This window comes from Eumetopias jubatus, unplaced genomic scaffold (genome assembly GCF_037043125.1).
Source record: "Eumetopias jubatus isolate StellerSeaLion01/CBP00866 unplaced genomic scaffold, mEumJub1_p1.0 scaffold_13, whole genome shotgun sequence".
In the NCBI taxonomy this organism is placed as follows: Eukaryota; Metazoa; Chordata; class Mammalia; order Carnivora; family Otariidae; genus Eumetopias; species Eumetopias jubatus.
In genome coordinates this window covers 108,681,295-108,695,003 of record NW_028274819.1, presented here as the reverse complement: position 1 = coordinate 108,695,003, position 13,709 = coordinate 108,681,295, and the positions used below count along the sequence as shown (strand labels likewise).

The window sequence follows — 13,709 nt, the reverse complement described above, 5'->3', positions numbered from 1 at the left end:
TCTTACTCAGTGGCTCTCTGGTAGCAGTTATCAAAACCAGAATCAAAACATTTGTGACACAGTTTTGTTCTCTATTTGTTTCTACTAGGATTTATTTCCTAACAACAGCCTTGGAAATACACCTGGATCTAATGTGGGATTTCAAATAAAGAACACCCCAGAACTCACTTTGTGCAATATCTTACAGAGCATTCAACATACTGACTAGGGGACAACCCAAGGACAATACTTTCTGATTAAAACTTACTCCCAAACCATTCAGTTTTCAAAAGCTGATCATAAACACATATAGAGATAACATACGTTTTAAAATCTAAAGCTTATGTCAGATTTTAAATTAAATACATACAGATACTGAGAATTATAACTCCTAAAATATATCTTTAAAAAGTCTTTAAAAGTTTCCTCTGAGTCTTATTTTACAAAAACACAAATTCAGTCAGATTATCCTCACATACCCATTCCCGGGGTATCTGAACAAAACATTAAGTTGCCTAAGTTAGGTGGCAAATGAGTATAATGGGAGACCAGATGTCTACATCAAAGTTCATCTCAATACATCTTATTTCCATGGGACAGTGGTGAAAAGATGTAATCATCTCTGTAGCGGTTCTGTATAGGGGTCTATAAAGCTTTTATTTAAATTGATTTCCTTAAAATTTAATTAAAAAACCAGTTCCTCAATCACACAATCACGTTGGACAGTGCAGCTAGGAACATACAAACGTTGCCATCATCACAGAAAGTTCTGCTGGACACGGCCACCACAAAGCTTTAGGAATCCTCGGTGGCTAAAGGTGTTCCTCCATACGGCAAGCTTGGCACACGATCATTCGGATCACAATTGATTCCTAAGCGATTAATTGAAAGCTTCTGGGGAGACTATAAAATTGGTAATCTGAATCCCCAACATTAAATTTTGAAAAGCACAATTAGGTAGCAGGATTCTAAAGTAAGTAACACAGATAATAAATATATTGCTGGGGTGGTAGGCCCAGCTCCTTAAAGGCAGGCTATGTCTAATCCACATCCCTTCAGTGATTTGCCCCATGCCCGGTACAAACTAGGTGTGTAAAGAGTGTTTGTCAGACAAAAAGGGGCTGCTTAACTGAGGTCCTGTTTGGTTTCACAGTAACTCCAAAAGAAAAAAAAAAAGAAAAGAAAGGAAAGGAAAGGAAAGGAAAAGAAAAGAAACAAAACTCACACAAAACCAACGACTATTTTTTTAAAAGATACCTGTATACTAATACCTTTTTCCACAAAATTCAAGTACAGAATGATCTTTTGTCCTAAATCATCCACTATTTCTTTTCCGTTGAGGGTGACATAGGCTTCCTTAGCTTCTTCTGCAGTTTTGTATCTCACAAATGAGTAGGGCTTACTAGGTGGCATTAGGAGAGCATCCACCAGGCCACACTTCTCTAACACTGGGACCAGCTGGTTCCTACTCACATTGTTACCCAATCCACCATTGGCAACAACCAGGCTCTTTAAAAAAACAAAAAAAGAAAAAAAAAAACATGAGCAATTAGTATCAATCCATTTATTTTCAAATAAGATTTTAAAATAAGATTTATTAAAATAAGATTATTTTTAAATAAGATTTCCACAAAGATGTAATTAAGATGGGAAAAAAGGTTTTCTTATGGTGGTTATTTGGGTTTCTAATTTCATACATAGTATATAAAGTAATTTATTAAATATTGTGGATTAAAAAGTATACCTATGATATGAATACTACTGATTTTTAAATAGACTTTGCAGTAAAATATTCCTTTCTTAATGGCTATACATACAAATTAAAATGTCACATTTATTACTGCTTACAAGTTTAACACAATGAAAGAGAAATAGGAGACAAGGAATAGGGGGGTTACATAATACTTCTGCCAGCCAATACCTACTTTGACCTACTTAATCCTCATTAACATAACCTTCACAACAAGCCTACAAAGTGGTAATATTAGTCCCACTTCAGAGTAGACACTAAATAGCAGAAAAATTAAGTTATGGTAGTGATGGGGGAGTTGGGTTTCAAACCTATTTCTGTCAGTTTTCAGAATCCACACTTGACATAACCATGATACAATGTTACTACAGTTTCTACTGAACACAAAACAGGAAAATTTTCCTCTGTGTCTGAGTAATTCAGTCATTTTGCAATTAAAACTTTCTCCTTAGTTAAATTTCATGCTTATGCTTACTTCCTGTTATCTGCAGTCCTGCACTAAACTTTATTCAAGGGGTTTGTCGGGGGGCGGGGGGAGATGTTTCCTATTTTTATTCTGATGCTTATGGCCTAGCACCTCTTATAAAACATTCTACACAGTGTTAATATTTTTAATTTATAATCTATGACTTCTAAAAGCTTTGTAGCAGAAGAGAAGTAAACCGCTGATGGCTTACTCTTAACAGTTTTACCATTTACACCAGGTATTGACAAACTTTTTCTGAAAAGGGCCAGACAGTAAATATTTCAGGCTTCTCAGGCAAGTCTCTGTCACATACTTTATTTTCATTTTCAACAACCCTTTGAAAATGTAAAACTCATTCTTAGCTTACAAGCCAGATTTGACCTAGGGACAGTACTCCGCCGACCCCTGATTTATATACAAAGCTGGAGATTAGAATATAATGTATTAAGTTTCATATACACCAAATGGGAATATCTAGAAACTTGTTTTAATAGATTATTATAAAACTGGATGAGAAAAGTAAAGCTCTGTGCTGTCACGGAAGACCCCATACTTTGCATGTTTGCAAATATACACATTCACATGATGAACAAATACAATAATACAATGATATAAAACATGGTATAAAATTTAGTCTAAGATGGCTTGCCTTGGACCTCATTCAACAGGGTTTATAAATTAAAGTACTAAAATAATTTGGTTATATGCAGCCAAAGTTACAAAAATATTTCTATATTCCCAAATCTAAGGAATTGCAAAGGTGATATAAATGTCAAGGGTCCAATACCCCATCTAGAGAATGAGGAGCATGGTGAGGTACAACCTGAGGAATACTAGTGGTCCTCAAGGATGCTAAGTGATCTGTGGGCAATTCTAAAGGCAAACCACACCAAAACAAGCGCAGAGGGGAGGAAAGGGAGGAATTTATTTTCAATTGCATGTGAGTTACACAATATAATTAAAAGCAATAACTGTCTTATCTATAATTGTTCAAGCAAGCAATTTTCCCAGTAATATGAAGTAGAGAATTCAGAATTTTTTTTAAAGTTGTCTTCAGTCCTGACAATTTGAGGACCACTGCTCTAGAAAAATCTCACAATGGCTATAAATTTGCACAAAGGCACGTATACTTATAACACATCACGAAAAGAACATTTGTTCTCTCCTGGATAGATAATATGCAATTAGAGGTTCTTCTAGAATTTTATTCCTTTCTTGTAAAAATATTGTGGAGAAAAAAACAATCAAGCCCAAATAAGAAGACAATTTAGAAGCCACGAAGGTGAGGTTAAAGCTTCCAGAAATCTAAAAAAACAGATCCACTAGCAACAGCTTCAGAGGCAGAAAAATTATAACCCATTTCTTTCTTTACGCTTGTCTTCACGACCCTAGAAGGAAAAGAAAGCAAGTTATACTTGGGAAGAGAGGAGCAGAGATCATGTCAGTTTAATCTTTTGAACGCCTCACAGCCTCGGCGGCTCTTGGCAGAAACAGTACCGCGTGTGCATCCACATTACTTCTAATCTATTACGTATACTAACCTCTTTATAGGAGTTTGGTTTAATTCTCTGAAGTCATTAATACTGTGTTGAATCTAAGTATGGGCCTATTACCTGCTAAACTTAAATCTCCCTCCACAGGGGCGCCCGGGTGGCTCCGCTGGCTGAGGGTCCGACTCCTGATTTCGGCTGAGGTCATGATCTCAGGCCCCGCATCGGGCTCTGTGCTGAGCATGGAGTTTGCTTAAGTCCAAGTCTTACTCACAGTCCAAGAAGTCTCACAGTCCCTCATACGTATAATTAACACATAATATATTATAATATAATATATATATGTGGAATTATTGCCATTAGAAAATGAAAAGGTTTTGTAAATAAGGTCTAATAAATTAAAACTGTTTTATAGCATATAATCAAAATACTTTATAACAAAAATGAAGTTAGGAATAGAGGGGAAAGACTACATTAGGATATAAAAGAGGTTTAGGTTTAGTTTTCTGTTCAGCCACCCTATCAAAGGACATACCACCTGTCAGAGCCTTAGTTCTCTAACCCATCATGGAAGAATTCCTAAGGAATTAAATAATGAATGGAAATATGCTTCGTAAATTCTGTTAACATATACCCACCACTCCCTCCAGTTCAACCAACATGGTGAATGGAAATTCAAACTATGTCCCCAAAATAGAAAGTTAGCAGGTCCTGTCAGGTGTATACTGAATAGAGACATAACACAAGACTGAACAATCACAGCCTTCTTCTCCGAGCAATTATTAACAAATATGACTACAACACGTTAACATGGCGACACGGCTACATTCAAACGGTAATAGTTTTAGGTTACCTGAGTGGCATAGGACACTGTCTCAATGCCTTCGTGTCTCAGCAAAGTATGCCTGGCTTTAATCTGTTTCCTCAAGAACTTCTTCTCAGTTTTATTGAGTTTGTAACTACTTTGATGGTCGCTGTCCATGACAGTACTGGGGGGAAAAAAAAGGTATAAAATGTCAACTTTAAGAACCCTAGTGGAAGTTATAACAATGCTATTCATATATTCTATAGTTTATACATATTTCTATGTGATCATTTTTTAAAATGCTTACTTTACTTTTCACCAACCAAGAGAAGTGAAAACAAACTGATGCCTGGACAACAAACGGATATTTAAGAAGGTAACAAAAAAGCAAGAACATCAAAAAAGCAAGAGCATCTCTGAGGGTTGTACAAAATGTTCCAATGCTCTATTAAGTGCACTACATTACCCATAGGTAATATAGCCCCTTACTCGTGAAGTCCTAGGTAAAATGTGCCACAGACAAATTTCACAAACATAAGGTTAGGAAAGAAAGAAAGAAGAAGAAGAAGAAAACAAAAAATTCAGACTATATGGTATGATTCCATTTACATCAAGTTCAAAACCCAAAAGTAAGCCATATGTTGCTTAAAAATACACATATAGCAAAACGCAAAGAAAAGCAAAGAAATAATAAACACATAATCCAGAAGAGAAGTTATTTCTGGCGGGAGGGGAGGAATGTGATAGAGAAGGGACATACAAAAGCATCAAAGGTATTTCTTAAGCTATATGGTGATTTAGGTGTTTTTTTATTTTTTAAGCTGTACATATTATACAGATTTATATCTATAATTTTTTAAATACAGATATAAGAACCCCATAGAACTGTGTTTTCCTTCTACTAAAATATGTCAGTCAGCAAGTAGTTACTGAGCACTTTCCCACAAAGGCATTCACACTATCCAAATCAACACCCTACATCATGCTTTATTACAGTGGCCCATTTATTTTAGTCACAGAATTTAACATAATTTGTAATGATTCGTTTGTAGCTTAATCGAGCAGGAATGCTAGATGCAGTAGGTGCTCAATAAAAATGTGTTGAAGGGATAAATGAGTGATAATGGGCAGATACACACGTGCCTATTTATGGTCTGAGCACTCTGCCGCCTACAACTATAATACACAGTTCGTGCTTTCAACAAGTTTAGAAATTAGTTGAGGAACACAGACAAACACTAAACAATGAAAGAATAACATATCTTGATATAATTGTTAACTGTAGAGTCTTTCAATGTGACATGAATTAGAAAAAAAAAAATGATCGTTGTTAACTGGAAAAATCGGGGAGAACTTCAAAAGACAAGTCGACCTGAGCTGAGCACTGAAGGGCAAGGGGAATACGGAGTCATCTGGAAGGGAGGTATCCAGTGAGGCAATAAAGAGCAGAAGCTAGAAACAGACATGGATGCGCCTGGCAAAGACAGTGAGAGGTAGGCATATTTTTTTTAGAGCAGAGACTGTTGGCTGATCCACCGATCCCACTCTTCACCCGCTTGAATGTCTTCAAAGTTAGCAAACAAAATAAATTTAGGAAGTTAAATAAAATCATACTCCAAAACAGCTCATAAACAGCCAAAACTCTAATTACTACTCTTTATGTCTAGAGAGAAAATGCTGACTCGACTGAAAGAGCAGCCAGGAGCTAACTTGACTAAGCCACAGGGTGCACGTGAGAGGAACTGAGGCCAGAGCAGCAGGCCGGCGGGACAGCCTCACAGGGAAGCCAGGGGCAGGAGGATCTGCAGTAAGCCGGCCTGGCGAGTAGCAACAACAGGCCGCTGCCCACACGCAGGGAGGCTGTAAGAGAAAAGGAAACCAGAGAGACGCGGGAGGACCAAAGAAAAGTTCTAGTACCTTCCGTAGGACTTGGTGACTACTGATACATGAGGGAAAGAGGAAACACAGATCACCTCCTAACAGGACAGAGCCCAAGTGACCGAGACCATCAATGGCATTCGGAAACTGGAGAGTCCAAAGGGTCTGAAAGAGAGACAGTAACGAGGAAGGGAGGTAATGAGTAGGGCTGAGGATGTAACAGCTCTGAGGCTCTGGTGAGATACACAGTCGTAATGTCTGGCTGGCAGGTAACAGCAGAAAGTGGCTAAAAGGAAAAATCAGGTTAGAAAGCTTTCCGTGTCCTCATTAGACAGGAAGAGGGTAGTTGATCAGAGATCTCTGACACCGCACTGATTATAACTATTTGTTCTAATGTTTGGCCCCTTCCATTGGACTTAAGCTCTTTTGACAAGGATTAAATCATAATTTTCACTGCTTCCCCGGTCTCCGTGAGTGCTATGAGACAGTTTAACACAGTGTTTAGGGGTCCAGGTTCTACATTCAAGTCTCAGCTCTACCACTTACTAGCTGTACCATGCTGTGTGAGTTATTTATTTCTGTGCTTGGGTTCCCTCACGTGTAAAATTGGGCTAATAGTGCCTGCTCTTGGCACATGATTCCAACTAAACCCTGCATTAAAACACTAGACCAAACTTGACCATGGCTTCTAGCAGCATAAAGCAATGTCCCTAGGATGTCCCCAGCTGACTGCCTGAGAAAACTAAAAATGCTGCCAGGAAATTTAACTATTTGTTCTAGCAACACCTACTGATGGGCCCCTTATCTCCCTTTCCTAGAGCATTTACTAAAAGGGGATCACATTTGTGAATATGTATCTCTTGCAACTCAGAAGTATCTCTCTCAGAGCACCTGGGTGGCTCAGTCGGTTGGGCATCCGACTCTTGATTGCAGCTCAGGTCATGATCTCAGGGTCACAGGACTGAGCCCCCCATCGGGCTTCATGCTAAGCAGAGTCGGCTTGAGATTCTCCTTCTGCCCCTCACCCCCACTCACGCACTTGGATTTTCTCTTTCTAAAATGAATAAATAAATCTTAAAAAAAAAAAAAAAGGAAGTATTTCTCTCAAAGACCTGAGAGTCATTGCTTTGAAATGTAATCATCAGGAAGGACAGGGCCTCTGTTTCCCAGTCTCTGCGGTAGGATAGAATCCTATCTTTAATAACTGCCAGCTAGCAAACACAGCTGGCTTAATTTCATTTGCAATGACCAACGCTTTGTGATTTTTCACTTCTCTAACTCTACAGAGCCCCTGCTCTACCCCCCACCCCATTCTACCTTTAAAACACCCAAATCATCCCTCACAAATTGGAATGCAGCTCAGCTCTTTCCCTTACTGTCAGTAGTGACTAAACAAAATCTGTTTTCATCACATTAATGTCTGGCTGTGTTAATTTCTGACACTATCTCATAATCTGTTAAAAGGATTAAATATGTCTATTAATAAATCGTCGGTAACTTCCAGAAGAGCAGGATCGGGATGGTTTAAGAGGACAAAGAAAAGCTGAGGGCCCTCAAAGGAACTATCTTACTGCCATTCAGGACCATCACCTTTGGAATGGCATCTTTGCAGTGTGAAATGGAAAATAAGGGATAAAAACACGAAGAATTCTTATTTTAATATGTCACATGAGCAAAGACTGCAAAGTGGAAGCAATAAGAAAAAGATGTTGAATACATCTTTTTTAAAAGCACGAAACTAAGAGCCTAGTACCAGCAGATGGAGCCTCATGATCACATTCTGTCATCCTCCCTATCTTCCTCCCTTTCTTGTTTTAATTTTAAAATGCTTTACTTGAGTTCAAACAATTAAGATTAGAAAATACTTTAAAAATTTAATAAAGTTGGAACTCTGAACTCAATCAGAAATATTCTTATTGAGCTAAAAACAATGCTATTAATTCAAGGGAGTGTGTTTTTTTGTTTTTTCCCTTCTTCCCTTTCAAAGACAAATCCAGAGAGCTCTGGGGGCTCATCTGTTCCCCATTCCAGAGACTTGGCTATGTGCTGGCCCAGCAGGTCTGAGTCGCCTCCACACAAGGAGTAGGCTGATACCAGCCGCTGAGGTCTGGAGGTGCCCTCACGTGTAAAACTGGGCTCACAAGGCCACTTCCCCGGCCAATAAATCTTTACTATTGCACAAAGGTTTGGATGCTCCTTGCCATGCTATGGTAGTGTTATGGGATGTTGCGGGGGTGAGGTCACTCATTAGTTACTAGATAGACTATTAGCCATACTGAGTCCAGTCTAATCAAAAACAGTCCAAGCACACTCTCCATGAGTTAACAAGAGTTTAGAGATTACACTGACTCTGCTTGTAAGTTTAACCCCAACATATCCTACTGGATATTGCCCTAAGTGCTAACAGTAGTGTGATCCTGCCCTCCCTGAACAACAGAGTGCCCATAATGAACCAACACAGTATGGAAAAATGTTCCTGTGCTTGTAGATAAATTTGAATTTAGTAACTATTCAAACTGCATTGCCTATTAAAAAAGAAACTTAAAATTTTAAATGATTAAAAAATTGACCCCATCACTTGTCATATCACCCTGTTTTAATTCTTTGAAGAACACCTACTGTATATTTTCTTATGTCCTCATTAATTTATTTTCTTTCTCCTCTAACTTACCAGAAAAATAAACTCTATGAAAGTAGAGATTTTGTCTGTATTATTCACCCTGGAGCACTCAGCACCTAGAACAGGATCTAGCAAGGAAAAGCCACCCAATAAACGTTTACTGAGTAAGCTATACTTGCTAAACTTAACCAAACTTGCCTTCTTATCTCCTAAACCACTTCTTCAGAATTCTGAGTTTGGTGGCGCTCTTCGACGTTTTCACTAATGCTTGGTGTGTGCCCCTCTCTCTGCCCTTTTCCGATTGTATTATAATTACCCGTTTGTGTGCTGGGCTCGCCCAGAAAACTGTGGTCGACTTGAGCTCAGAGACCTGAGTGCCTGGCATACAGTAGGTACTCAGTAAATATCTGTGAAATAAAATCACCTGGAAGCACACCCTGACACTCCCAGGGGCCTCAGGGCCTCGGGGATTACTCAAACGCGAGCACAGCCAGACTCCGCTGTGTGACCCAGCCGACCACCAGCAATGCCTTTTCTTCACTGCACTGCCACAGGTCAGACAAGCCCGAGCAGCTCCCGACGAACCCTCCCCAGGCTGCGATCGCCCGTCCCCAACCCCAAAGGAAACAGAAGAGCGACACAGACAGCACGTGGGCATCCGCACGGAACACACACTTGCACCCCGAACCCCGACAGGGCCCGCTGCCCACGGACCAGCCCAGGGGCCCGCTCGGGTCCTCCCTGCCCTGGCTCCGGCCTCAGGCCCCCCCCCGGGGGAGGCCGGCAGAGGACACCGGCAGAGGCCGACCGGAGAACGCAGGGTTGCAGCCATCCCGCCCGCCAGGAAGGAGCGCCACAAATCTCCGCCACGGCTCAGGCTGCACTCTCGCTACGCCGGCGCCCTCCCCTTCGCCAGCCTCACCAGTTTGTCCCCGAAAGCTGCGGCGGGTACCCGCGCAGCACACTACCTGGGCGCAGCCATATTGGAGGAAACCGCACTACATTTCCCGTGAGTCTGCGGGGCGCCGGAGGGCGCTCCCACAATCCCCCTCGCCGCCCCGAGGCGCTAGTCTTCTGGCGCCGCCGAAGAGGGCGACGAAGCGCTCTGCGTTACGGGGAAGACTTGGTTGCCTTATTTGCGGGAATAGTAAGGGCTCGGAGTGCGTCTGACTTCTGGTGGCTCCCCACATGGTCACTGCCAAGCCCGCTGTGTCCCTCGGTCGCACAACGGTGCCTCCCCTCCTTGGGCTTGGTGCAGCTTTCCCCCCGAATCTTCCTAGAGGAATGGAAGAGGGCGCTGGGGTCTGAAAGGTGGCCTCGCGCGGGCGCCGGAGAGGAGGGGAAGGGGAGTATGCGTGGACGCGCCAGGGGCGTGGGGAGGACCACCCCGCAGAACGATGTGTGCACGGAGGTGGGGCAGGAAGGATGGGCCGCCCCGAGTCACAGGGCACTCGCCCTTCTCTTCGGAGCCGAGAGGGCCCTGGAGGAGATGGTGTTACGCGACCAGAGCTGCTGGTGGAAGGCGGGAGGAGAGAGAGAAAGTAAGAAGACTAACAGGCCGGTGCGGGGCTTAGAAATAAGGTAACAAACTATTAAGTAGGACCCAGCAGGAGCAGACAAAAAAAAAGATTTGGTAACAGACCAGAAGACAAGGGAGATGATGATGATTAGCCATTGTTCCCGCTCCCGTGTCATGTGTGGGACGTGAATGCACCGTCACCATTCCGCCTGCATTGTACGGTGAGCTGTGCGAGCGCCGGGCAGGAAAGGGAGTGAGGAGGACCACGCTTGGCACGGTGCCGATCGATGCAGGGCCCCCATGCGCACGCCATCACCGTGGACCTGCGGTAAAAGCAGGGGCTGGCTGGCCAGGGAAAATGGCACTTTAATGGAGGACAGGTTGGAAGGAGGAAAGAACAGACGTTGGGGGGCAGATAGGCAGCCATTGCAGCAGTCCAGGGAAGAGACGGTGAGGCTGAGGCCGAATTGCAACAGTGAAGAGCCCAGTGCGAGCTGGAGAGGACAGACCAAGCACCCAGCGCCGACTCTGGAAGAGAGGATAAGGGAAAGCCTGCTCAGTCTCCCCATTGTGTGACTTCTGCACAACTGGATGTGTTCAAAAACACACTCCACTAGGGCTTTCTGTGATGATGGAAATGTGCTGGTTGTCCAGTATGGTAGCCACTGACCATATGAGGCTTTTGAGCATTTCAAATGTGGCGAGTACAACTAAGGAACTGAATTTTGAATTTTTAAATTTTTTATTTGGGATTTAACGAACTTAAATTTAAATAGCTGCATGTGGCTAGTGGCTACCAAATTGGACAACAATGTAAAATATCTCCTCTTGGGCAAATTCAGTTATTTCATCTTCTTATCCAAGGTACTGAAGCTTTTAAAACTTTTGAATTTCTTAGCCTCCATGAAACTACCTTAGTTCTTGAGGCGCCTGGGTGGCTCAGTCGTTAAGCGTCTGCCTTCGGCTCAGGTCATGATTCCCAGGGTCCTGGGATCCAGCCCCGCATCGGGCTCCCTGCTCGGCGGGAAGCCTGCTTCTCCCTCTCCCACTCCCCCTGCTTGTGTTCCCTCTCTCACTGTCTCTGTCAAATAAATAAATTTAAAAAATCTTGAAAGAAAGAGAGAAACTACCTTAGTTCTTAGTTCTCTTTACACATTGTGATCACTTGTTTTCAGAGTCTTTCACTAGCTTGCCTTCATCTTTCCACAATTAAATAGAAGCAATCCTTCAGGTTTTGTTTGATCCTCTTATTCTGTAGTCTTTCCCCAGCTGCTGCCCCAGAGTTTGAGGGATAGGTGAATCATTCCTTAATCTTTTATCTTCACCCCTGACTTCCCTTTAGGAGGCAGTTTGGTTTAGTGAAAACAATATGGGCATTGGGGTATGACCTGACACAGAAACTGCAGAATAGCATTCACTTTTGGGGATTGATGTGATAATTAATTACTATAAAGTACCTATTAAATGGTTGTTCGTTCCTTTTCTACCTCTCTGATCTTGTGTTACAGGCACAAATTTCCAACTACCCACTCTCCATCCTTGCCTCCATATCCTTAGAAAAAGGTGGATACATATAAAATTTTGCATGAAACTGTTTTGTACAGGCCCTTATCTTTTGCTTGGAATTGCATGGATCGTTTCTCCCAGAGAAGATGACTCCCTGAAGTGATTTTCAGCTATATTAAGATTCTGTTTTATTCATTATGTAACTCCAGTGTCTTCTATAGTCTTGTAATAACAGAAATCTATTAAATGTTGAGCTGAAAAGAAACTTAACTTGAAGATGGAATTCATCTTCCCCTGTGCCAAAAGCTTTACATGGTGATCTATAATTATTTCTCAAAGGTATTAAATGCTGACCTAATGACTCTTTCCTCAGTAAAATCTATCTCAGCTTCTTGGTAGGTGCAGTCCTCTGTATGACAGGTGCAGGGGTTAGCAAGATTTTTCTATAAAGGACCAGAAAATAAATATTTTCAGTTTAGTAGCCACACATGGTCTCTGGTCACATATTCTTTTTTTGTTCTGGTTTTGTTTTGTTTTGTGTTTAAACAACCCTTTGAGAATCTAAAAACCTTCCTTAGTTCCCCTGGCTTATGCCAGCAGGATTTGGCTCATGGGCTATAGTTTTCTGACCCCTGGACCCCCTTCCTGGACTCTGTAACCCTGAGCACAGTCTCAAGGTGAAGCTAAGATTGGTGCCACTACTGAAAACATTTATTATGAATTACTATATAAATTAATTTAATCAGATTAGTCAATACAACATTTTAAGCATGGAAAAGCAGAGGTCTGTCCCACAGTAGAGCTCCAGAAATCAAGGCTAGGAGCAACATATCGTTCAGAATTGCTTTTAGTTGCCAGTGACAGAAAACTAGACAGACTGCTTTAAAAAAAAATTAATTTTCCTCAACTGACAAGTCATCCAGACAAAAGCAATCACTGGTATTGGTTCTACTGTTCAAAAATGTTTCAAGAACCCAGGTGCTTCCTACTGTCCCATTCCACCACCCTTTGTATGTTGACTTTTTATCCTCATTCTTAATGTCTCCTTGTTAAAAGGTGGCTGCTGCAGGTGCTCTCAGATTATCTTGTCCCCATACTAGTGTCTCTAGCTGGAAAAAAGGAGCAGGGTCTCTGTCTTTTCATCCAGGAAACGAAGTTCCCCATGGACTCCTTGTTTCTTTGATCATACATGGGTTGCATACTATGGGAGGCAGAATAATGGATCCCCAAAGATATCCACACTCTAATCCTTGGAACCTGTGAATATGCAGGAATAATGAAGTTTGCAAACCTCAAAATAGAGTATCTAGGGGCCCAGTATAACCGTACAATTCCTTAAGAATAGAACATCCAACCCTCTGGTTCTCTTTCCCATCGGATCTGAACGCTAGTCTTGGTGGTTGTTAAAGGAGGAAAAGGAACAATGAAGCTGGCCTTCCAGTATTTATAGTCTGGTATACAGCTTGTGCGCTGTTTTAAACAAAGTTTGAATCAAAAACAGAACAGAACATCTACTCTGTCCAGAGCAAGAGAGATCGAGCAGAAGAAATCAAAAAGATTGCAAGTGTTAAGGATTCAACATACTGTTGCTGGCTCAGAGAGGTAAGAGTCTGTGTGCAGGGTCTGGAGAGAGGCTTCTAGAAGCTAGAAGCAGCCCCAGCTGATAGCCAGCAAGGAAGTGGGGACCTCAGTCCTA

At 41.8% G+C, this 13,709-nt stretch overlaps 1 protein-coding gene and 1 non-coding gene across 7 annotated transcripts in view; one reads left to right on the top strand and one right to left on the bottom strand.

Moving 5' to 3' along the window:
- Positions 1-9,976, bottom strand: part of ALKBH8 (alkB homolog 8, tRNA methyltransferase) — a 50,816-nt gene extending 40,840 nt beyond the window's left edge. Inside the window, exons 1-4 of one of the 6 annotated variants that reach the window (XM_028106031.2) lie at positions 9,911-9,969; positions 6,408-6,533; positions 4,539-4,674; positions 1,251-1,488 (exon numbers count right to left, since the gene is read on the bottom strand). In XM_028106031.2, coding sequence (XP_027961832.1) covers positions 1,251-1,488; positions 4,539-4,667 — 367 coding nt within the window. In that variant the 5' untranslated portion in view covers positions 4,668-4,674; positions 6,408-6,533; positions 9,911-9,969. Of the gene's footprint in view, positions 1-1,250; positions 1,489-3,808; positions 3,978-4,538; positions 4,675-6,407; positions 6,534-9,910 lie in introns of those variants that run through there. The other 5 variants (XM_028106029.2, XM_028106030.2, XM_088017778.1 and 2 more) reach the window with 5 other exon arrangements.
- Positions 9,977-13,366: 3,390 nt separating this feature from the next.
- Positions 13,367-13,498, top strand: LOC114211468 (small nucleolar RNA SNORA61). Its single transcript, XR_003609776.1, has one exon. It is a non-coding gene; the product is annotated as a small nucleolar RNA SNORA61 (small nucleolar RNA).
- The last annotated feature ends 211 nt before the right edge of the window (positions 13,499-13,709 follow it).